At 44.7% G+C, this 25248-nt stretch overlaps 1 protein-coding gene across 1 annotated transcript in view; it reads right to left on the bottom strand.

The window, feature by feature from the left end:
* Window positions 1-200: 200 nt before the first annotated feature.
* edil3a (EGF-like repeats and discoidin I-like domains 3a) overlaps window positions 201-25248 on the bottom strand; it is an 80791-nt gene continuing 55743 nt past the window's right edge. The window contains exons 6-10 of the mRNA XM_067231165.1: window positions 24375-24530; window positions 23086-23230; window positions 22775-22959; window positions 9893-10048; window positions 201-2727 (exon numbers count right to left, since the gene is read on the bottom strand). Of these exons, the coding sequence (XP_067087266.1) occupies window positions 2578-2727; window positions 9893-10048; window positions 22775-22959; window positions 23086-23230; window positions 24375-24530 (792 nt within the window). The 3' untranslated portion in view covers window positions 201-2577. The remainder of the gene's footprint in view (window positions 2728-9892; window positions 10049-22774; window positions 22960-23085; window positions 23231-24374; window positions 24531-25248) is intronic.

Below are 25248 nucleotides of genomic sequence, written 5' to 3'. Positions count from 1 at the left end.
ATGAAGAGCGATAGTTGCTCGGTATGGTAAGCTCAAGGCAGATCAATAAGGATACATATTGTCGCAAAGCCACAGTAACCCTAACCCTAACTTACACATACACCACATTGTCACTGCTATAATTGACAATATTAATGCCTCGTAAGAATGTGGCCAAACATATTTCTGATGTATGTTCAAAAACAACATGGAAGCAGATGGATTCACAGACATCTTTTATTGGTCAAACTGAAGGAGTTCTCGCTTGAAGCAACATTTTTTATACTGTACACGGTCATAGATTTTTCACTCTCTCCTCTGTGGGTTTGCCAGGATATAATTGGTAAGTTTGCTAGATAGCACTTGATACTCAGACGGAGGAGATAAAACAATAACGTGGAAATACACATAGAGGTACAAAACTGAGGATGAATCGGATCTTTTGCTTCCCCTTAACTTGAAACTGAATGTTTTCGATGCACACCACACGATGTGTATAAAGTATTCTACACCCGTTCCAATATATATATTTTTTTTTTCATCAAATGTGCCTGTGGACATTTTTGATACTGAATCCTTTCTCGTATGTCATATGTCATGCAGACAACTCCAATGGTCTGTGTAAATCCTATTCTGTGAAAAGTGCACACAGGCAGCAGTCTACTGAGATCAATCAAGCTGAGAGCCTCAGACAAAAGAAATGCCGTACAAGAGTTTCTTGTAAACAGCTTGACAAAAGCCATTATATTTATATATATAAAAAATAACATGATGCTTAGCCAAGTACGTCCAATAGAAAACATGTTAGTTACATGATGCTTAGCTGTGTCGATGTATCTACAAATTGACAGACTCTGATTAACACCAATAACCACTTCACATGTCCATAGATGTAGTCACAAAACCTTTACATCAGGGTGAATAGGGTTTGGGATTATCAACATGATTTGGGGTATGTTTGGAAGAGAAAGTCTCAAACTGCACTGTGTATACGTATCTGGGGGATTTCTAATAGGCATCGCACAAACATTTTTACAGTCAAGTGGCTGTATTCCCAAATATTTAGTAAAAATTTGTACAATGGCAATTTACTGTCTGTTTTGACCCTTATATTCATTAATTTTATTTAGTTTATCAAACAAAACAACTCACTTTATGTATGCCATTTCTAACTTTTAAATTCAAAAGTGAAATACAGTGATATACCAATGGTATTATTACTTAAAATAAAAACAAGATATTTATACAATTAAAAACTCTATTCCCTATGTATGCCTTTTTTAATTTTTTGAAAACGCATGAATATAAACTATACCGTCATAATATATATGTCGTTAAAGAAAATAGAAAGCCTTGATGTCTCTGTGCAACATGATTGTTTGTTTAATCTTTAATTGCAAAGTTTTGCCTATAAGAAAGACTACATCTATTTTAGATATGTTCATAAGAGGGTGTGACTCAAACATACAAATTATAATAGGTTATGCAAGGATGACATCTGTCCTGAGCTTTTCAATTGAAATTCGATCTCAACAGCAAATAAAATAAAATAAATGACAAATAAGACAATTATAGAAACGGACAAACCAATGAAAAATAAAGTATAAAATTACAAAAGTGTGATTTAATTCCCAAGCACATATTTTGCAAACAAGAACTTTAAACACTAATTACACTCAAATAAATTACATATGGGAAATGACAAAGCATTAGGAAACTTCAACTAGAGACAGCTCACAAACCTCAGTGTCAATACTGTTGTATGACTTCCGACAACACCAATTGCATGTCATCCAGCAGATTAGCCACTCTATAAGACTTTGCAGTGTGTATCAGAACCATTAAAAATACACGTAAAAATAGATCCCCTGGTTGAAGATATTATTCTTAGGGAGGGAGTTTTAATTAAATGATTAGTCATAGTATACATTAAGTATCATAATTAATGGACCATGCAGTTATTTTGAGTTTTACATATAATACAAAAAGCATTGCTATTGTTTTGATACATGGTTTAATGTCAATGTCAGTAATGGTCATAGCACGTCTTGAAGAAGTGTCTTTAATCAAAAGTAAAAATATATTTGATACTGCAATATTTAGTTGTGATCTTTTAACGATTTGCTGGATATCTCTGCAATGATTTTCAGTGGGTTAATCATGTCTAATTATGCATATCGGACAAGTTTCATGTCTTTGTTAAAAAGTGACACTGTACAGTAGCTTCCATGGTAATTAGTTTAAACCACAGTGAGGTCACCCTTCCCTCACACCCCCCACCCCTCCCCACATATATCTTGCACAAGTTAATTCCAAACATGATGGAAAAATCTTGAGAGCAATATAAAGACATTGACCACAAAAAAGAAGAAAGTAAAAGACTGAAATGGGACAAGGGCAGGTTTAAATCATTGTACAAAAAAACTAACTGCAACCCACCAAAACCCAAACGCTTATTCTTGAAAAATCCATTGGAAATTGATTTCTTTTTACAGGTTGCACAGTTTCTATTGACATACTGGATCTGGGATGGACACGCCAGTATACAAAGGGGAAAGGGGAAAGGAGGGGAAGGGGAGATATGAGGACAGAAGGTGTTTATTCTTCCTCTGTGCATCCAAGTAACTCTGCACGCATAGTGATCCTCCCGTACCACGACCAGGGAAGGATCCGGATGAATCGGGCGTAGATGGGAGGGTCTATCACGTTCTTTCTGTGTGTGTCATTGTCAAAGTTTCCTTGGAAGACCTGTGAACGACAACAACAATACCAGGATTACCAGATCATGCTGCGAGCAGACACCATTGGACCAGTGAACCAGATGGAAACAGAGACGACACAGGGGAGGGAGAGCCCCCACCAAGTCAAAGACCGTCACATTGAGAGCCACTGTACAAATATGACACAGCTCAATGCACTGATGTCTCGATTTGAGGAACGGTCGGAATGTGTAGGTGGTCTGAGTTCCAAGTCAACGGTTCACAACCGAAAATATATTTTAGACAGGATATTTGACAACATATCAGGAGAAAATCTGCAGTTTCTATGTAGATTCATAACAACTTGTGCAAGATCAACAACAACACAAACAAGCCTAATGGGCAGATAGGAACGCACCCTCTGCTGCTGATAATTAGAAACCTTGTATCTGTGGTATGGTTAATCGACAGTAGAACAAAGTATAATGTGGGAGAGATGCACCTATTGGGACAGCCTCATTGAAGGCTGTGATCATTTCAATTAAACAAGCTTGATTATGACTCTAATTGGAATGTAATGGGACTCCTCATTATGTGAAATGAAGAAAAAACAAAACACAGGGCCAAACCCCAGCAGGTATTGGAAACATCCGGAGAGGTTGACCTCAGAAGACTGTGACCCTTACCAAATGACCATCCCCAACACATGTGCATTATCAGCATCGACATCCATCACAGGGTAAGGCTACTTCACAACACCACGAACACACCTGATGAATCTCAATGCACTTTTCCTTATTGTGTGTACCGTATGTGTGTAGACATGAATGCATCACAACAAGCAATGTGCCGTTTGTTATTTGAAATGGGTCTGTTGCTACCCGCTCTGAAGAGGATTTAGGTGGAAAACATTCAGTCCTTGAAAAAGTGGTTATTTTACACGCAAAATAAGCCCACTCCTTCCTGCTAGGAGAGCATGAGAAACCCTGCATTAGCCTCTTGCTGCAGGCCACTTCATGGCCACTTTGGTTCTCAAACTATTCCAGAAGCCTCTAAAATCAAGTTAATTCTCTCTCCAGGGATATGTTCTCTCAATGGCCCTGAGTGTGACTATAAAAAGTACTCATCTTATGTCCTCATCACAACATGGACTCTGTGGAAACTTGACGTTGTTCTGTGTGAGAGCAACGCCGTTACTGCAGTTTCACAAAGGATAAAGGGTGCGGTAGATCCCGAAATATGTTATTTACAAGAACCGAAACCTACCCGACCCGGTGCATCAACATCAACTCTTGGATTTTCCGCAAATGAACCAATCTTGCTTCTATTTGCAACTTTGTTATTGTACACATAAACGAGACGCATGACTGCAGAATGCCAGTCTCTATCGGTGCTCTTAATCTCTGATCCTCTTAGGCACTTCAGCCTAAGAGGATCTTTTAGCACCCCAATTAAAACAGCAGTCGCTGAAAATGTGTGAACACCACCCCCGGTAAGAACCTGCGAAGCGCGAGGGACCGTCAAACACGTAACATGCACAATGTAAGAGACACGATGAAATCCGATGGGCATCCAAGTCTGTGCAGTGGAAGTGGTTGAGATCCAAAAATCGCGTATCGTGAGCAACATCAATTTACAGATTGCGTGTACAATTGACGTGTGAGCTCGAGCGTTCAGACATACTCCTTGGCGAATGTTTTTCGAGAGAAGCATGACTGTGTTATAGGCCATAGCCATGGCCCCCGGAGAGATGTGAGGTCATGCTGGTGCTACACTATCAGTCATAAGGGGACTTCCCCTGGCTAAAAGGTGTAATTGTTCCTCATCAGCATGCAAAGATTGTGACAGGCTCCCAGACCTTGGCTGGAGAGTGAACACGTGTCTAGACTGACAAATCTCCTCCCGACCAACGAAGACTGCGTGCACACAAACCTTCTCGGATACACATGAACACTGTGTGCACAGACACACACTAATGCACACACACACGCGCACCTAACCAAAATTCAAATCCAGGGATTATACAACCCTCTTGCCTCACTGTGCCCTTCTCTGAGTGTGTTTTTCAGCCTGAAAGTGGTACAAAGCTATATTTATGTATATGTATATAACATCCTGAAGAGTACAGTCAAGGACAAACATGCTCTTCTACTCCGTTCTTTTCCCTCCAAGACTTCTCTCGTGCCATCGCCAGTTTTTCTCCTTTTCACCTACGTTGAAGTTCAGATCTGAGTTTGTTTTTGTTGTCATCCTAACTTCTGGAGACAAACACAAACATCAGAGCTCAGCACCCTCATCTTACCCGGCTTCCCTCCTCTTGTTCTGCCTCGCCCGAGTTTCGCTGAATACTCAATTTCTGAACTTAAAACAGTCGAGCAACTGGAGAGAGAAAAAAAAGCATGAAATATTCAACCTTTCCTCACCCTACCTACTTTTGTTCTGTCTCCACTTTGACGCCTCTGTTCTTGCTAAGTCGCTGACTGAACGAGTCTCCGGGGTGGCCGGAAAGTTCCGAAACAGGAACAGTTCCTGCATGTCATTAATTACCTCCCTGTGTCTTTTGTGAAGACGCTAATTCAACTCCAGAGTGTGGAGCTAAGGTGCGTATGGTAGATGTTAGCCTCCACTTCCGGTTCTGCTCTTGGAAGGTTAACTGGTCCCTCGTCAGGTTAAACGAGAAACCTACAATGGGAAGTACAGCTGGAAGTACAGCTGGAATTCCACCTTCAACAGCAAGTCTGATTAAGCAGTTGCTATTTTCAGACGAGTAAAACAGGATAAAACGGGTAAAACAACCGTTGGTTGTGTCATGGAAATTAATTGATGAGATAATGCTGATTTAGCAACAGATTATGCTTCTGCAATGAAACATTTTAGTCAAGGTCTTTCTTTACAGACAGAGCTTGCTAATGGATTTCGAAACTCATTTTGCCTTCCACCTGAAGAGTCATGATTTGAACAAAAGAACCAGTTGGATGAGACAGAGTAGTCAAATCCTTCAAGACAGAGTAGTCAAATAACCGTCAGAAATCACTCTGTGGAGGAATGCTACTCACAGAATATATTTATTACTCCCACCAAATATCAAGGCATGTTTTATTGTGGAGGAATGAAGTTGAGGTGCAAAACTATTTCAAAAGAGGTCTTCAATCAAATTGTTGATGTTTTTTATTTATTTTGTATCCTAAACACATTTTGTGTGTGTGTTGAATATATACTAGAGTTCAATGACAGTCTCTGGAACTCAGATACAATAAAAGGTGTATCAATCACTAAAGTATTACCAAGCACATTCATGTGGCAGAAATAATACACATTACAGGAATATAAAAACACAAGCCAGGAAGTCCTTAGAAGCAAAAGTTGATTGATTGATGATTTGGGTCTCTTCTACACTGCCAGCCCTTTGCAATTGTGTTGAACATGAAATGAGCCAGAAAACCACAAAAAACTAAACAAAAGCAAAGAGCAATTTGCAGTCAGGAATAAGAGAGAGCGAGAGAGCGAGAGAGAGAGAGCGAGAGAGAGCGAGAGAGAGAGAGCGAGAGAGAGAGAGGAATAGAGGAGGACATTTCTTGACTTGTCAATGTCAGTTTAACTTCTGAAACAGTACCCTACATGGATCGAGTAAAATCTTTTAAAAACAGACCTCGTACCTCTATTACCAGCCAAGGTGCAATACTTTTTAATCTCAAGAATGTCTTGAAGATAGATATATCAAAGGCAAGACATGAAATAGTCTGGGTGGAGCAGCCGGCTTTGGAAGCTAACTAACAGCCTGGGTTCATGTCCTCAGAGTCCAGTCCCCTGCCTTTGTCCTCTCAGAGTAGAAACCAAGCCTCCAACATCCGTAAACAAACACATTAATCCGTTTGTTCTCCCCGACTTGTCAAGGATGACTGTGACGCTACGCTACGCTAACACTGTGCGCTTCTTCAAAGGCTTGCTGCGTATGCGTATAGCCGTCCTGTCCTTTTCCGGGTCACTGACCCTCCCTCTCTCCCTCCGCTGGCTGGTGGCTGGGTACCGAACGGCCCATCATCTGTTCTGCACCATGCTTTCGTCTTGACCCTGGAGCCTGTGTGGCTCACTTACATTGATTTTCCTGGCTGAGCTACGTCAAGGATATACCTTGCTGGTGGAGCTCATGAGGGCTCTAGAGGTCCAATCCTGGCCATATGCCATTATTTGATACTGCCATGAGAGCCAATAGTGCAGGCCTCTCAGTCTTTTTCAGTTCCAGCTACATAGTTACCGCAGACAGTTAGGGCGCTACAAGGCAATCTCAGCTCTACCCGGCCTTCACCGGAAAGCCAATAGATGACCACCAGAGGAGGGCCTGTTTGGCTCGATCAAATCAACGTTCTCGAGCCAACCATTTCCTCCGGCAGAAGGCAATAAGACCCAATCAAAGTTAATTTTGACCCGGGAGCACGAGGTTCGGATGCCGTAGCATACAGAGTGCAGCCAAGACCTTCTGGAGAAGGAGGAAGCCAAGGCTATTAGTGGCTAATCCCAAACTACGATTGTATTTACTACCATCTAACATGGGGTTACCCTCTGACCTAAAGGGAATAGCTAGTTCCACAAGCTAATTAACCCCCTGGCACCCAAGTGGAGCACCATTAAGCAGGAATCAATTACGTTTGTGCTTGATTTCCCCTATCATGGTGTGTTCATATTGACAAGGAGTAACTGTAGCAAACAGGATTAGGTCCCTAGGAGTGTACAGAATTGTGACACCAAAGCAAGGGTGACATTGAATCCATTTTTTCAAGTGAGTCACCATTTGTACATGTATTTTAATTGTTTTCAGGTGCTTTTCAACACTTCTAACGTAATCTATTGTCTTTTGAATCTCTAGACATTTCAGCCCGGCTGTCCTGGGTTGAGATTTCAGAGCAAATGTATACATACTATAGTACTATGCACATATACAGTAGGTATATACACAAGCAGAGGTAATGGTGGAGGAATGTCTGTTGGTATCTGTATGCTGACAGATTCTCCTCCTCTCTCTATCTAGACCTGACTGCCTACAGCCTCTGCCACCCAGGGGCACAGGAGGGGGAGAGCTGAGGAGAATACCAAATCTCATGCTGCTTACCCACAAGTAGAAATCAAGACTCCCCACCTCTGTCACTGTCTCTCTCTATCTCTCTCTTTCTCTCTCTCTCGCACACACACACACACACACACACAAACACAGTCTGTAGTGTGACAGGGAGAGCCTTTGGAGCCCAGCAGTCTAACGTGTCCTCCAGCATTAATTGGCTGCTCCACTTGATTGAAAAGGGAAAACACCTTGAACAGTTGCAAGCTCCTCATAGCCCTGTCCAGGGAAATGCTGATTACCGTTCCTGGAGGCTGAAGCTAAAGCCGCCTAGCTCCTAATATAGAGGCTCTAATGGAGTTTGTATCCTAGGTTCTGCTCTGATACGACAGCAATGTTACCGTACGGTGACGTTTTACACAACTTGACCTGAATGTGTTGTTACAGCCTCGATATCTGTATGCACAATGTATAATCTCCGAACCAGAGGAGAGACTGTTTTTCACAAAGGCCCCTTTAATCTTTTCTCTCTTTTCGTTTTCATTTCTTCTTTTTTTCCCCTTCTTCTTCCCTGGGAGGATTGCCAAACGTTTGGAAGTCATCCAGGGCTCAGAATTGAGATTGTGCGGCTGAAAATCACACTCAGTAAGCAGTGGCCCACATCCAAAGATCATCCTGGGTGTTGAAATTATAAACTCCTCGAGCGAGGCATTTGAGCAGTGGGGACAGAGAAATGTTTTCGGTCACGGGCCGCTACACTGGCGATTTATTGGCAGATGAGGGTATAAACTGACGTGTGTCCCTTGGAGGGTATGTCGTAGCAAGTTGCTATCGTACTTCTGTTCAAGAAATCTCTTTTTCAGCTCTGTCTCTGACTTACTTCAAAGTGGAGGCTAGCGTAACGAAACCCCCCCCCCCCCCCCCCAAAAAAAAACAATAGCTAATTTGGTGATTTGTTAACTGTTTTCAGTTGATGCTTTTGGGATTGCTTGTTAACACAATGACCCATGCAGTGTTTTCTCCAGGCCTTGGGAAGACATAGTGATCTGACATTTACCCTTTGCCAATTATAATGCACTGGGTTTGGTCAGTCGACCCAATCTGCTTAGCACACGTGCATGAGCGTGTGCACACAGGTCCCCTGAGCCAATTATGAGCAGGGATGAGTAGCCATTTTACAAACATTTACATTTAGTCATTTAGCAGACGCTCTTATCCAGAGCGACTTACAGTAAGTACTGGGACATTCCCCCGAGGCAAGTAGGGTGAAGTGCCTTGCCCAAGGACACAACGTCATTTGGCACGGACGGGAATCGAACTGCCAACCTTCGCTCAGCCACCTGACACCCTGACTCCCCTGACTCACAAACAGGGTAAGAGAGCTAAACAGTGCACATTCCCCGCCAAAAACAAACCCAACAGCAACAGGCTCCAGGGCTCGTCCCAGTGCCGTTCTCCTGATAGCGACACGCTAAGCTGACGAGGCACCCTATCCGTCTGCGCGGGCCCCTAACGCCAGAGACTGACACGTGTACTCCTCTGAAGGGCCGCAAACAAGATCCCTGCTGCGGTGCCAGCCAGAACTGCTCGACAACGCTCTCTTATCTGATCCTGGTCGGAGAGAGGCAGAGAGAGCTAGGCCTCCGCTCGGCTGGGCTGGTGTTGCTGATAAGGAGGCGCTGCGCTGACAGAGTTTGGAGAGACAGTGCTGGGGTGTACGCATGGTGGTACAATAGCTGGAATTCTTTCACTCATTCTTTCAACTGCTGTTTAGTGTGTTTTTTGCATGTGTCCATTTCTTTCGTTTCTTCCTGCAGTTTTCATTCATGCTGGGTCTTATTTGTTAGCCTTCGTCACGTTAGGCTGTTGTAGACTGCGTCACGCAGTATTCTAACTGCATAATATATGGATTATATTTATGTATGTATTTAGGGAGTCGGATGGCTGAGTGGTTATGGAATCAGGCTAATACTCAAAAGGTTGCCGGTTCGATTCCCGGCCATTCAGGAGGAAGTTGTGTCCTTGGGCAAGGCCCTTCACCCTACTTGCCTCAGGGGAGTGAAGGGCCTTCATGTCCCTGTACTCCATGTAAGTCGCTCTGGATAAGAGCATCTGCTAAATGACTAAATGTAAACATCTGTGTGGAGAGTTGATGTCTCACCTTGTCCTTTCTTTGCTTTTCATCTTGATATACGAGCCAGCTTTCTCCGTCGTTGCTGTACGCCACTTTGTAGGAGCCAACGAACTGGACATGTCCAAAGTCTTTAGCTCCCTGGGTGATGATGCCGGTGACCTTGGTGGGAATGAGCATGTCCATCTAGTAAAGAGAGAAAGACAGGGAGAGAGGGAGGGGAGAGAGGGAGGGGAGAGAGGGAGGGGAGAGAGGGAGGGAGAGAGGGAGGGGAGAGAGGGAGGGGGAAGACTTTTGAAACATATTTTTTCCCCTCACAAACTCAAGCAGTGAAAAGTCAAATGCAAAAAATCCATTTTCTATGACAGGTAAACATCTTTCTGTCTAATCTCCTGAGAAGATTTATGAAGACATTCTACATTTGGGTGCAAGGAGTCGGCTTCAATTATTCACAGAATATTGAACAACCAGGCTGAGCCCACAACCTCGCCTCAACAAAACAAAAATCGCAGGCCGCAGCAGCTTCTAAGACCCCGGCAGCGCTACTTGGGTTAATTTTTTATACGCTCTCCTTTGCTGCATACACTTTATAGTGCAACACTGGGCCGTAAACACATACTAGCTGTTAGCTTTATTGACTTTTTGTAGTTCAATTATGGTTCATTATTTAGAGCTGCACTAAACTAGTGTTGTTTGTGATGGGAGTTAAGCCTGGACCAGCACAAAATAACAACCTCATGGCCCCCTGTCTTGCTGACTCAACTACTACAAAGGTAAAGGTGTAGTGCAATTATAGACAATTAAGTCAATGGTTTGCCTGAGTCCCAATATGACTACATTGCTGATCATGTTCAATGAATAATGCATGTCCAAAATGCTTGAAAATAACAACTTGGTTGAACCTACTGTAAAAGTACCTGGGTTGCCAGCTCTGTGTTGGTAAGATGGGAATTGGACTAACACAAAACTGGAGATCGACTGAATCATCTTAAACGAAGGGAACTGGGAGTGTCAAGTTCATCATTCACGACTGGGTGAATCAAAAATGCCTTGCTTCAGATGAGAACAACTGTTTTGTCTGTGGTATATAGCAAACAAAGATTGTCTCCCAGGGAAGATTAAAGGGTGGAATGAGGTTACTGTATAATTGCAGGTTTTAATGTCTTGCCCCAAAAATTCAGGAAAATTGCAGTGCGAAATCTTTAACAAGCAGGTCACCAAAAGCAAGACTTGCAAAAGGGAAAAATCATAGAATTATATTGTACTTCTCTCTGAGTCAAAGGGAGGGTGATGACATGCACTTATGAACAATATCCATATCCATAAAACTCTGGCCTCACACAAGATAGGATTATGGACCTTGAATAGCTTCTGGGAACTCAAACAAGCGTTTCCCAACATGAAGTGGCAGAGGCTCAATAGCTAACGGTCTGAATAACGTTGTAGCACGGACCGACGTCTATGTGCGACCAGCGCAAATGTGAACTACAGCAGAGCAACACGCAGGACAAAGCACAGGACAAGTTGAAGGACAGAGGCATGATCTGCTTTCACATGAAACTGAATTCAACTGATTACGCAGAGAGAAAGAAAGTAGGACAGAGCCAGAAGAAAAATGTAATTTCCTGCATTGGATCCACAGCATCCAGGGCCTATATATCAAACTAATTACTTGGACAGAAAGCAAACTGTAGATGTGGTAAGGTGTCACCCTGCTCTGACACAACACAAAACAGGCACTAAAGATAGAATGAGGCCCAAATAGACAAACAAACATCTTTCTCCAGCCCGTACTGTCTCCCAAACCGACTCAATAAAGACTTGACACATTGCAATCCATTTCCACAGATATGAAACAACACCACGCACCATAATGCGATACACCCACTAACACCCTGTGTCCCCGCAGTGTTGGAAAACACTATACGAGATTCAAAGGAGCTAGCTACTCAGGCGTTGTCCTCTCAGGAGAAGCCACACATTGCAGCAGTGTCTCAGTGTGTGTCCCTGTCTCTGAGCTTCAGAACAAAACAGGAAGCTCTCCTCAGGGACCCCAGGGGTCTGGTTCCTTGGAGAGGGCCCGCTGTGCTGGCAGGCTGGCAGGCAGGCAGGCAGGCAGGCAGGCAGGCAGGCACAGGCATGAGGCCTTGACTTGTACAGGAGGCAGAGAGGTGCGAGACGCTTCCATCTCTGCTTGGGCATTTGTTTTCTCGGCTCCCACAAACTGAAATGAGATGAGTGCCGAGTATGAAGAACAGCTTTTGTGTACTGGAAAGCTCTTCCTGGGTCTTACTGGAAACCGTGCCAGTTCAGGACTACAGCAGAGCGCAGAGCTGCAGCAGTTCTGCCTCGTATTTACCTCTTAGACATCACCTGGAGACCAAGCACCCATGAGTTGACCCCGTTTTGCTGTGAATTTACGATTCACGAGCCTCCTCCTTCACAGTGAGAACAACTGAGACCCTTGTCTCTCCCTTCTTCGAACAAGCATCCCTCTGTGTCTCAGAAGGGTAGGGTGTGTGTACGGTGTTTTCCTGTGGTGTATTTAAACGGATCTAAACAACCGCATTTCTTTCATAATTGCAATAATGGCGGTGGCTTTGTGGAGAAATAACAGGACCCTGAAGGAACTGAGACAGTGGCTCCTGGAGGGAGAATTCCTTCATTGAGAGTGGAGCGACACTCTGCATTGTGCGGCTCTGATTACCCTCCAGACGCAGAGCGCAGAGGTAATCTCATTCTGGCCAACCATTCGAGTCTGCCACCAAAACAAAGGCGCGCTTGAAGGGGAACCTGTAATTGCTGTCACAGGTAGCGGTCAAAATAGACGACCGCCCCCAGAGCTCCCGGCTCCCAACACTTTGATGGCCCAAACCAAATTAGAGGCCAAGATAAGCTTGTTAGAGCTAGGCTTTCCCCCCTCCCTACCGCCAATTCCCCTCCGAACACTCTTAACCCAGGAGAACCAAGGGCTTTTGAAGTCTGTGCTGCAACCTCTGGATGCTTGTGCCGGAGAGGCGCCGGGGGAAAAAAAACGAAATCCTGGAATGATTTTCCTTCGCGTCCTCCCTCTTCTCAGAAGTGTTAGAGACAATTCAAGCAATGCCGTCTGTTTCCCCAGCAGCAAAAAAACAAACAAAAAAACAAACACAGTCTATTCACGGAAAACGACGTGATGCTAATTAATTAGCATCGCGTACACACTTCCTCGGGTTGAAGGGGTCCGCTAGCGCCACACGGCGGGGCAGAGACGCCATGTGTCACACAAACAGACAACTGGAGAATAAGTAAGGGGAAAAGACAAGAGGCAACCCCCCCCACCCCCCACCCCTTCCAGTCTGCTCATTAAGATGAGAGCTGGCGCGTAAACCCCATGTCTGTATTTGAAGTGGGGACGTCGGAGGAGGATGAAAAGGGCACATGGCTGCTTTACAGGCACATGATTCGACTATGCTTCATGGTGCGCTGTGTATCCGTAGCACCCAGCTAGCAGCTCCCTCCTGTGCTTATTTAATTGTGTGTGTTGAAGACTCACTTAATCTACACCGCTCGTATACCCTGACCCAGTTTATAGCCCGCAGGAAGTGTGTGTGTGTGTGGGGTATCCGCAGGAGCCAGGGTAGTGTACGTACAGACTTCACGCGGGCATGTGGATTTGACAAGGTTTTACCACAGTCCATCAACTCCGCCATGGGGCGGCCAGCCAACTTAAAACAGAGGGAAGAGTGTAAAACTGGGCTGTAGCTGCATTTCTCTGGTTTTCCATCGTGTGGAGCCTGCATCCAATTGTCTTCACAGTTTTAAAATTGGTCTGCCTGCAATAGGCCCATTTCAAGAATTTCATTTAAATGCGTTGAAAGGCAGATGGCAGATGAAAATGAATTAGCTGGTTACAGTTCAATGTTTTGAGGATGTGGTCCTGTTGAAGCTTCTGCCTGTTGACAGACTGTAAGCTCTTCCAGGGTCGCCTCAGGGCAAAACTCAAGGTAACACCCACGCATAACACACACTCCTTCACAACTGCAGCACCTTTCACGACCAACTGTGTCCGCATGGGGCGACGGGATGTCAGGTCCTATCAGGCGTCTGCTGAGCATTGAAATGGTGAGAAAGGAGCTCTGTCGAGTCCGAAAGTGGAGACACCTCGAGGCTGAACTCTGCCGTGAGAAACTGTCATGCCGCCAAGACTCCGCGCTCCGAGGACCAGCGTGAGACGAGCCAGCATGTGCTAAGTACCTGACACGCAAACACAGTTATTTCCCCTGCCTCTAACATCGATCAGTGGGCAATGCTTTTAAAGGTGCTAAATGTTACCAGCCTGACCCTTGTGGTCTTATAGTTACTGCGCTTATGAGGATCGCGCACGTGGGGATTCCAGCGTTCCTCAGATAGTAAAGAGGGGGTCGTTTGGCAGGGCCTCTATTAGTTATGGATGGGTGTCAAATGTTGGCCAGTTGTTTATGGCCAAATGACAGTGAGCTGTAAGTCACAGCACTATATCCAGTTTATATATTTATATCCAGTATGGATACAAATACTACACAGCTCTTTGAAATACACTGTGAATTAAAGGAGATTAACAATATGCAGGTCGAGTGATGGGCCAATTAGTTTCACACAGCCTTTGTATCGGTATGCGACTCATCCCCTCTCCCTTCTTTCTCTCATTCTCTCCTTTCCTCCTTCCCTCCATTTATCACCACCGGCATGACGTTTACATCCGATTCCAACGAGCACGCTTGTAACGAGAGCAACGTTAGCGCAGCATCTTTTTACGAAACAGCGGAGCTGAAAATGGAGGCCGACAACATGACACATACATGACACACCCGTGTTAGCGAGACAGTCACTTGTGTGTAAAGACTATAAAAGAAAAGCGTCGAATCAATGGCCCACACGCATGCCAGAGTTTTATTAATAAGGTTGTTTTCATTCATGCATCATTTAGACCACCCAGTCAAAGAAAGAAAGAAAGAAAGAAAGAAAGAAAGAAAGAAAGAAAGAAAACATGTTGTTCACCGGGTATTCACCTAACCCTATAACCCCTTACCTTACCAAACCACAACGAAGCATTGAACTTAAATATTATTCAAGCTGATATATCAACTGCTCCCACTTACGAAAACATTTCACATCCAAATACCTCAGATGTACTTGGGGAGACACAGAGAAACTGAGCGTGTCTAGTTAACTCAAATGGGTGAAGGGCAGTGAGCAGGGGAATGGACCACGGTTCTCATATGGAATCGTTTAGCGGTATTACACGGTACAAGGCATTGATGGGCTTTGTGTTCCGTGTAGGATAGGTGGAGTGTAGAGAGAGCTCTGATCCATGCGGGGTCTGTGGTCGGGCTCCAGATGCACAATTCTATGGCCTGCAGTTGTTTACTAGATGCTTGGATACCAAGGGCAAGAGCACTTTGCGAAGACTGACAAAGTACGGTGCCATGGTGAATTCACATGCTGTTGGTGCTCAGCTATGAGGCCGGCTCAAAAACAAATGTGATTATCGTCATGTCACTGACCATGTGCAGCATGCGCTCGTGTGTGTGTGCGCGTGCGAGCACGCGTCATCCGATAGAGCGCCCGCGCAGCTTCACTGACATCCATGAGGTTCAGACACATGAGAGATCCGCATGCGGACCATCTAAACCAGAGCTGATTGGATGCGAGGCAGCTATCCATCCCAGCGTTCCCCCGCAGATCCCCCAGATTACGGCTCGCTCTGCCGGAGACTCCTGAATCAATCATTCCATGATAAAACAGATACATGCGCCTCGCGACAGCTCGGAGAGAGAGAAAGAGAGAGAGAGAGGGGGGGGGGGGGGGGGGAGAGGCAGCAGAGTGAGGGGGATTGAGCAGACGTGTGCCAGAAGATAAGACGGCTCATGAGATAATGAAAGGAAAGGTGTAACATTAGCCAGGTTGAACGCACATAAGCAGAGCTGTGCAGTTCAACGTGTGGTAGGAAGGGGGACACTAAAAAGCACCCGATTGAATCAGAGCGGCAGATGGATCTAGTGTCCCCACGGTAACTTCGTTTGGAAGCTAATTGAATTAGTGCACTAGCTGGGGGGAAATTGAATAAAATAAAGCAAAGTAAGGGCCATATTGGCCTGGATTAAAATGAGACTCCAATGATAATTACTTAATGAAATTTGCATTAGGCGTGTTTTTTTTCTAATTAGTTCATGTTACTTCTGAGATTGTCCCTAGACTTTGAATTAACATGATCATTCAAACCAGTGTCAACTTTTTTGCTGGAATACATAATTTATTTTTATTTTTTACCATAGCAACCAGTCAACATGTTTTCTATATTGTATCTAAATATTGTTATACATTCATTCATATTATCCCTATATTAATAAAAACATCTTGGAGGAAGCCTACATTATGCCACTCTGAATACAAATATGGTACACACACCAACTGTTTCTCTGTGGGCATAAAGAGTGTGACTATATTTCATATTTGCCACCTTCATTGGATATCACAGCTGTGGCTAAATGCTTGTGTGCGTCTCTCTGATTGCATTGGAAACCACCTGTGTAACACTGTTTCTTCAATTAGTTCAGCAAGACAACTTGGCTGCAGGTGGTGTTTCTATTGATTCCCTTATGCTTGTGAAGTAATAAGACAAATAATGATAAAGCGCTGGGCAGCGCGGCGAATAAAGAAGGCATTTAAACCAATTTCGAATTTTAAAAACGTTCCTGGTTTCCATGTCTGCTGGGACAAACTGCCGTGATGAATCGTTTGGGGCGGATCAATATCGGACAGCAGCTGAAGCGGAGCCAGTGAGCGGCTTCCCCGCCTCCTGCACGTGACTGCCAGCAGCCTCCAGGCAGCCAATGAGGGCCTGAGCCAGGAGGACGAGGCGGAGAGCTCAACACGTTCCAATCTCCACCACCAAGCTGTCGTTTTTTCCCTTTCGAGTGCCGTGATTGTTACCCTCCAAGACAATCACAGTCCATCTCCAAGCCTTTTTTTTTCACAACAGAACTCTTTCTCTTTTTGATCTGATACACAAACTTTCGTTAAGGGATGCTTTCCTGGCTTCAGGAAGCAGACGTGTTTTATCTTTGAGGCCCATAAACATTTAAGAGGAGATGGGAGTTTCAATAGGCGGAATTAAAGTCGTTCTTCAGAGCAGAGGAAGCAATCATTGGAGTCATTCTATTGATTAAATAAATTGAGTTTTTTGTCAGGGCTGCAATTTCATTAGCAAGTGGAAAAAAAATCCAACTGATCATAATAGCCTTCTTGATTACTATAAAAGCACATTAACAGCCACGGAGCAGGAATCAATTGGGTATTATGTTTAATTATTGGCCTTGCGCACCTCCTCAACATGTGCAAACACACCATGTGGGCTGTCAATATTTACTTGTGTGTCATGGACAATTGCCAGCTAGTTTGGCAGATTCCCTTGGATGGGTTATTTATTCTCATGGCTGTACTGTTTACACAATAACAAGATTATTTGACATTGAATGCGAAACGGTAAAAGCTAAGCTATTCTTAGGGTGACCAGCCGAAATCCATTCTTCTCCAAGTGTGTATCTTTGAATTCATTTCCATTGCCCCCATAGACAACATTGTTTTTCTCTTGGAAAATGACCTAGCCCACCATGGATCCAGGTCTACCAGTCCATGATGGGTCCCATTACTCGGATGAAAGTAACCCACCGAGGGAGGACCTGAGCTGGGATGCCCATTTCTGTTGGGATGGCACATCAGGCACCGACGTGCGAATAAGTCACAATGCTGCACTGAACGGTACAATATTAGCAAATGGGCCAATTAAAGAGGATTTGTTCTCTCAAAGTTCCCACACAGAACTTTTCTCTCCCCACTGCCTTCCCTACCTTCACCCCAATCATCTGAGCTTGTGTGTAATTATCAAGATGCCACAGATACACCACACATATTTATCACCATACGGGAGATAATTGGCTGTGAAAACCAAGGGGCCTGTGGATGACAAATGAGCACCCGGAATGGGATTTCTTTTATAGCTTGTTTATGACCTCAGCAGGTTGTTGAGGCCCAAAATAAACAGATACATAGTTAGACTGAAGTAGCATGACAACCAGAACACTGTCTAGGTGGCTGTGAGTGATGAGTGGATCAGACGTGTCCTTATTACACAGAAGCAGGGTGTTTTGTTTTGCCTGTTGATGCTCTCCCACATCCAAATTGAACCACTTAAGATGCACGGGAGTAGGCTAGGACATTCCCTACTTTAGATCTAGTGCAAACATAGTGTGTTAAGCTCCAACAAATGTAAAAATAAATTACATGGGACTCATTTTAGTCAAACTGAAGCAAACTCGGTTTTGATCTACTTCAAAGGAGAGACATGAAAATGTGCCCCAGCGACCTTTCAGAATTGGCATATAGCAGAGATTTTGTGGACCCCCGATGTCTTTTAACATGTCACCCTAGCATTTTCCTTTACCACCACTTCTTCTGACCAATACTTCAATGCCATATTCCCTACAGCTCGAGTGTCAAACCCACAGCAGGGTTCCCGTGCATGGGATTTTAAGGGTACTGGCCTGCAGTAGTACCAAAACAAGTTAAGGAAGAAAACCACTACACCACTGTCTCTCCAAGAGGAACTAGAAGGGTTTTTGAATCTATCTCGTGGAGCTAAATGATGTCCGCGCGCACTCAGAGAGAGCTTATTTCATCTTTGGCCCTCTGCCAGATATGTAAGCTCATAAGGGTCTTGAAGGAAGGGCTTAAACCTGGTCTGAGAAGTTGGCAGTTTGTTTACTCTCCTCCAGGTGCTCACTTAGAAGGAAAACAACTTCCATCGATCTAAAAGCTGCCGCTGTCTGTTTAACCAGGTCTGTTTATAAAGTCGAGAGGCATTTCCCAGAACAACAGTAAAATATAGGATATGGATTAGAGTTGCCGATTGTATTCTCTGTTATACTCCGGCAAACTAAATTACATCAAGACTGAACCTGTTTGCAATCGGGCATGGAGATTTGAAGATTTATTTTGGTCAGGGACAGACCATGATGCCGTATAGGGCCAGCGGTACCCTGCAGTGTGAGCTGCACTAACGCTGAGCTAATGAAGAGTGAAATGACGCATGACAGGTTATTCTGCACTTAACATATCACAGAGAAACATACAAATAGGAAAACTGTCTTAAGATCGAGAGTAAAAAAGTCAAAGTTAAAAAACGTGTACCCTCCATTACAGACTCTGCATGAGCCACTGGCCAGAAACCCTTTCTTAATGGGATTCTTAGGACCTACAACATTAGGTTTCCAAACCAAACATTGCCCTGATAACTCCACTGCATAACTCCACTGCGAGAGCTGTGTTCGATCGAGTCACACTACATTGGAGGTTTGTCCGAGTTGAGGGTTATTAACTCAACACAGCTTCGTTGATGAATCTCATCTTCATCATTCACGTACAAAAAAACTTTGAACGTGTCTCCAAAGAACGTGTTGTTTCACTTTCCTTGTTTCTGCTTTCTCACCGCTATCGTTTAAATCCACTCACGGCCAGAATAAACATCTCCTGGAGATGAGAAAAATGCTCTTGATGATAAAGAGCTCTCATGCTCACTCACTTAATCAGTACACCATAACAGTGATTATGACATTTTGCTCACTGCTGGGTCCCAAGTGAAACGATCTTTTGAAGAAAAGGGAGGTTGGTAGGGGTGGGGCGGGTAGGAGTGGCTTTAGGTGGACATGAGTAGAAATATAATGCCATGGGATAAAGAATACGTGCAGAACAAAAACAAACTCCCATCACATAGCTATGTTTACTTCAAATGCTTCCAAAGCTGCTTGTTTCAAAGACCCAGTCACCCTAGCTTCATGGTGTCCCAGAAGCAACTCAAGGTGAAATGACTTAATGGTGCTTCAAGGTAAAAAACGACCAGGGTCTGAATACTGACACGCATAAGCTACTGCTGAAATAACAGTTGAACGTTATGACGAGACACAACTTATTGACGTTGAGGGAAGTATACTGCATTCTGTTCCATCTTTCTTCATTTTCCTTCTGTCGGCAGCTTTACATAATCAGATAAACGAAGCGCTAGAACAGTCGAAACTTGCCAGGAGTCCCGTGCGCTCACTCTGCACTAACAGGGACATTGTGAAACTTGAAAAGCGCAGTCTCTGGCATCTTCCCTGCTATGTGGATGTTAATGTGCATAATTAACTAATCAGCTTATGCCAGCTGGAACACTTGGCTCTCCTCTTGAAAACCTCTTGAAAGATTCTGGTTCTTTCTCCCTGTGTGTAATGTCATCTGCCACTAGGTATGACTAGAACCAGCCAGGGCAACAACCAAAAGAGTTACTGGTGGTTATGCTGACTGAATACAGGTTTAAAATTGACCTTAGGCTTCATATCTGGCTTTGAAAAATGTAATAGCGAATAAGGAAAGAGAGAAATAAATGAGCTGACACCGAAAACGATTTAATTGACTAACTGACTGTGCAAAGCATCTTCAGCATGATACCCAAACTGGTTTTGCGGACAAAAGCGAAAAAGCCGAGGGAAACTTCCGTCAAGTCAATTAGGATTCTTAATTATGGCAACGGCTATGAGGATGGATTTTGGAAGCGAGACAGTTAGACGGGCGAGATAGGCCAAGATGGAGGAGGGAACTTGTTTCTTGTTTCTCTCTGGTGTGCTGTGCTCTGAATTCTGTCTGTCTTCTTCCAGACTCAGACCTGTATTTCAGAGTTGTTTGTGGTGGGTGTGCAGAGACAAACTCGGAGGGGAATTTGAGGACAGCCCCCGATGGCGTCCGAGAAGAACGCAGAGAATCCATGATCTGTAAAAGCTTGTCAAAGCTCTATTTGAATGTTTCGAGGAGAGCACATCATTAGTGAAACCGAAGGCTCCAGTATAATTATCAGCCTCACAATCAGACGTGATTACTTCAGCAGGAAGTTCTAAGGGTAAGCATGCATGCACATGATGGGAATTATAAGCAGTCAGTGGTACTTGGAGAATGCTCTGAATAAAAATCGAATCGTTGAAAACTTTGGGGGATTTACTGCTGCAATGAACCAATCATTTTATGAACCTCCATATCAGGTACGAATGGGATATAGATCAGATACAAAACACTTGAGGGCCCTTGACATTGAAATTGACAGTAAAGTTAGATTAAGTCAATTGCTTTTTACTGGACCACAGAATACAAATGGTGCATAGTTGACCGCATTGGAAACCACTCAGGAGCCAACTGTCGACGGGATCCCGTGTTTTCCATGACCTCATGGTTTCACGCGACCTGCTTCATTCGTCCGCATGGCAGAGCGTTCTCTGATATGTTTGCACTCTGGAGTGTTTCCCCACTGCTGCACTGCAGTTGTCTTGATTAATTGCAATACTTAATTTGTCATTAGGTCTGATTAATTCCATTAATCTATCAAGTTTAAAGTCATTCTGTAATGTCACTGGGAATCAATTATTCGCCATGGCAACTGGCGCATAGAAGGGATTGAACTGTAAGTAGGGGCATTTACATATGTGCACATGTACCCTGGGCGCCTACAAATGTACACATTTGCATGTAACAGAATACTTAAACAAACATCAATAAGTCCTTGGGCAAACATCTGCATTCATCAAAGAAAAGCCTATTTATTTTCTCTCTTCTTGCCGAATATCTGATAGGTGTAGAGAAACGAGCAATGCCACAAAGCTCTATTTGTCGAAGGAAACCATCAATTTCACGGCTGTTTCCCTGGCCCCCATCTCCTCCTCTCAGCGCAGCGTGTATTATGAGACCAAACGCTTTCCTCTATCCACGACAATCAATCCTAGCCATGTTGCACGGCTCGGCTGGGCCATCCTAAGTATCCGTCTTATCCAGAGCACAGCTATCTCTGTCCTTAAAAGGCTTTCGACTGTGATAAGAAACATGTCTGACTCTAGGGCTGAGCTAATCTAATTAAGTCTAGACAAACAGTCGCGACGGGCCAGCAGTACATGTGTCATGGGCTAACACAGACTCGGAGGGGAGGGGCATGGATACAGGATGGCCCTCCTACTCTTTGAGATCATCCGATGATATATGTCCCTTCCCACTGCTTCAGAAAAATAAATGGTTGCTTACTGCTGCCTGTAGTACGAGTCATATTTTGTTAAAAGAAGAATAAAATAAAATAAAAATAAGATTCAACAAGCTGGTCCCACTGGAAAAGCCGTAACTCAAAATGTTGGATCCATTGTGGTCTATTGGGATAGTGTATAACTGTTGCCCTTGAACATTCAACTCATAGAGTAAAATATGGACACCTTTGTAAAAAAAAAAATCAATTTTTGGGGGGAATCCAATTATTCACATCTGGCTTTGCCATGAGTAATCCTAAACATTTGTGTTGTTGACAGGTTGGGATTTTTATTCTCTCCAGGAACTTTCAGTTTTGTCTCCCTTCAGGACACGCCTCTTACTGCTTCAAGGACAAGAAAGCACACAGTGTTTCTGGACACGGTCTTCCAACTTCAACCCCTGGGGTGGTTTGAAGTTTGTGTAATGAACACGAAGGGTTGATGCATGCTATGGGCCGACAGCTCTAGGCTGCGGCCAACAATAACAGGAGCCATTTCAGCACCACAGGATAAGTAGATGAGTGGTGAGCGTTGCTTTTTGAAACGACCATGTCAGTATCGCGAGGGGTTCGCGTCGCCTGACAAGAGATACAGACTGAAAGTGGATGTGAACTACTCAACCTATCGAACTAAGTGTGCAAGACACTAAATGGCCATATAATCCTCTGATTTAGCGTATCTCATAAAGTACTATGAAGTGAGCCAGCTACACTACACAAGTAGCAAGGGGATAGATAAGTACCCAAGGGCCGTCGCCACTTCCTGTCTGAGGAGAAGAGAGGTGAAGGTAAGCTCCTACCTGAAGCCACTGAGACTGGTCGCTGTGTCCGGATGTCCAGGCGTTCACCTTGCCCTGTTTGTCCAGCCTAGCCTTGCCAGGCTCCCAGGTGAACATGTCCATGTTGAGCGTTCGGAAGATGCTGGACGCCGTGATCTGATAGTCCTGGACGTGACCCGACTTCATCCCCATGGGCTCAGAGCAACCTGGGGGCAGACACAAACAGCGCACCACACACCGTCTACACAACCGATAACGCTCAGCCACTGGTTCCCTCGGCTTGGGGGTTTCGTCCGCTGTGGGTGTTTTTGTTGTTGTTGTAAACTAGTCACCTGTGAGTTCGCAGCCCAGTAGCTCCATGCGCAGAGTGCAGTGTCGTCTACAGACCTGGGGGTAGATGCGCACGTATTGCCCCTCGATGGGCGGGGTGAAGGAGTTGGCGGAGGGTGCGTTGTTATCCACGTTTCCACGGAAAATCTGGAGGAGGACAGGGAGATGTGAGCAGGAGCACTCAAGCGGAGACGGCGTGGATCTCCTCTCGTATCTCGTCTCGTATCTCGTCTCCAGGGTCTACTTTGCATTCAACAAAATTGCCGCCATTCGAGGTCGACGAGCTCGAGTTACTGGGAAAATAGCCGATTTTCGCGCACCATTTCAGCTCGTCATTTATCAGCAGACGGGTGTGTTTTGAATTAGCGGAGCAATTACATCGCCGTACCTTCTCGAGTGGTTTAGTATGCCTGAATAAACCACAATAATCTTTGACTGGGCCTTCCGACATAACAGGGAGAGTCTGTTTTATTATCTGCAGTTTGTCTGTGTGTGTTTCAGTGTACTGCATTTGTCTATAAGTACACAGAATCTGTATAATATTTGCATATATATATATACAGGTGTGTGTGTGTGTGTTTTATGGCTATGGAGTCTGTAGGAGTTTTCTGTGGGTGGGTTTAGGTCAGCAGTGCACAGCAGCATGCATACAGACAGGGTGGTCCCAGCGGGGCAGAGCATCACTAAATCTGCGCAGAACAAAGTATCTCTCCCTGGCCAACAGACTCTCACAGTCAGGCATTCTCCAAGAAACCCGCCGAAACCAACCAAAAACAGCCGTAAACACATACAAAGTGTGTGGTTCCATGTTCTGCAAGCCCCATTAATTTGTTCGGATTCTCGCCAGACCAAACAAAAAGAAAAGTTGCAAAAAAAGTTGCAAAAAATAAAGTCTGAAGAAATGACAAAATGGAGCAATTGCGGGCTAAACGGTTATAACTTAATCCGAACATAAATTTGGCCAGGGGTCTGGAGGCTGGGGTTAAAGGAGGGAGGTTCGAGGACACGCAGAGTTCCATCCAAAATGATGGAATGCCAGGACGACTATTTGGTGGCTAGTATCCCCAAATAGTATAAAAAAGTCAATCTAAAAGTCGTAAAACTGGAGGGGGGTAAGTGGCAGGAAGATGAGCATGGTGTGAACTGGCTAATTAAAAAGCCATCTCATCATGTCCTCGACCGTGCCCTTGACTTGGTGTGCGGTCTCCGGTGCCTGCGTGTGTGTGTGTTTTACTTTGTGTGTGTGTGAGAGAGACAGAGACAACCACCCCCCCCCCAACATGCGTCTCACCATGTCCTCATCCGTGCCCTTGACTTTATACGTCCTCCAGGCCTTGCCATCATCGCTGGAGGCCACTTTGTAAGACTTGACGTACTCCGCGCTGCCGATGCGCTTTGCTCCCTGGGTAATTAAACCTGTGACCCGCATTCTCCTCTGTAGGTTAATCTGTGGAAGAGAAGAAAAAAAAACAGAGCAGGCAATATGAGCGTCACCAGAGAGGAGGCCTGTGTCGGTGTCTGTGCGAGTGGTATGCAGTAACGAGACTCAGCGCACCATGTCAATTTGTAAGATCAGGGTCATTCATCTCATTCAGAAAAGTCTGCGAGAGAACGGAACATGAATCAATCCTCACGCACAAGATCCAGTCTGTCAACCACATGTAGCCTGCCGACGTCCTGCCGTACTAGAACTGAAGGCTTTAACGGCGCAAGCAGCGAGGCACACAGACCAAGGCTTGAACATGCAGACTGTACCCGAAGCAAGAGAGTCGACAGCCTAGGCGTAGGTGAGCGTGCGAGAGTGTGCGCGTATTCAGCCATCACGTTGAATTGCTCCGTCGTGATGAAAGATCACTCACGGCACGTGGGATAGAGAGAAGCGCGTTGGGAGCATGGAGTTATGCCGTGCACGGAGAAGCAGACACACGTGGTACATGTACGCACACACACACACGTAAAGAGGGATCATCAAATAGGGGATTATGCAAACATAAACAAAAACTCCCCTTATTCTTGCTCAGAGAAGAATCTTAAGGTGGCAAACATACATTTACGCACTTGAGGACCTGGGATAGACTGGATAGAAATCACACAGCTCTGATTCTCCATTCCTCCCTCGTTCCTCAATTCCCAAAAGACACCAGCGACGATGCACTTCTCACTAA

This window comes from Osmerus mordax, chromosome 28 (assembly GCF_038355195.1).
Source record: "Osmerus mordax isolate fOsmMor3 chromosome 28, fOsmMor3.pri, whole genome shotgun sequence".
In the NCBI taxonomy this organism is placed as follows: domain Eukaryota; kingdom Metazoa; phylum Chordata; class Actinopteri; order Osmeriformes; family Osmeridae; genus Osmerus; species Osmerus mordax.
This window is presented reverse-complemented; position numbering and strand designations above follow the sequence as displayed.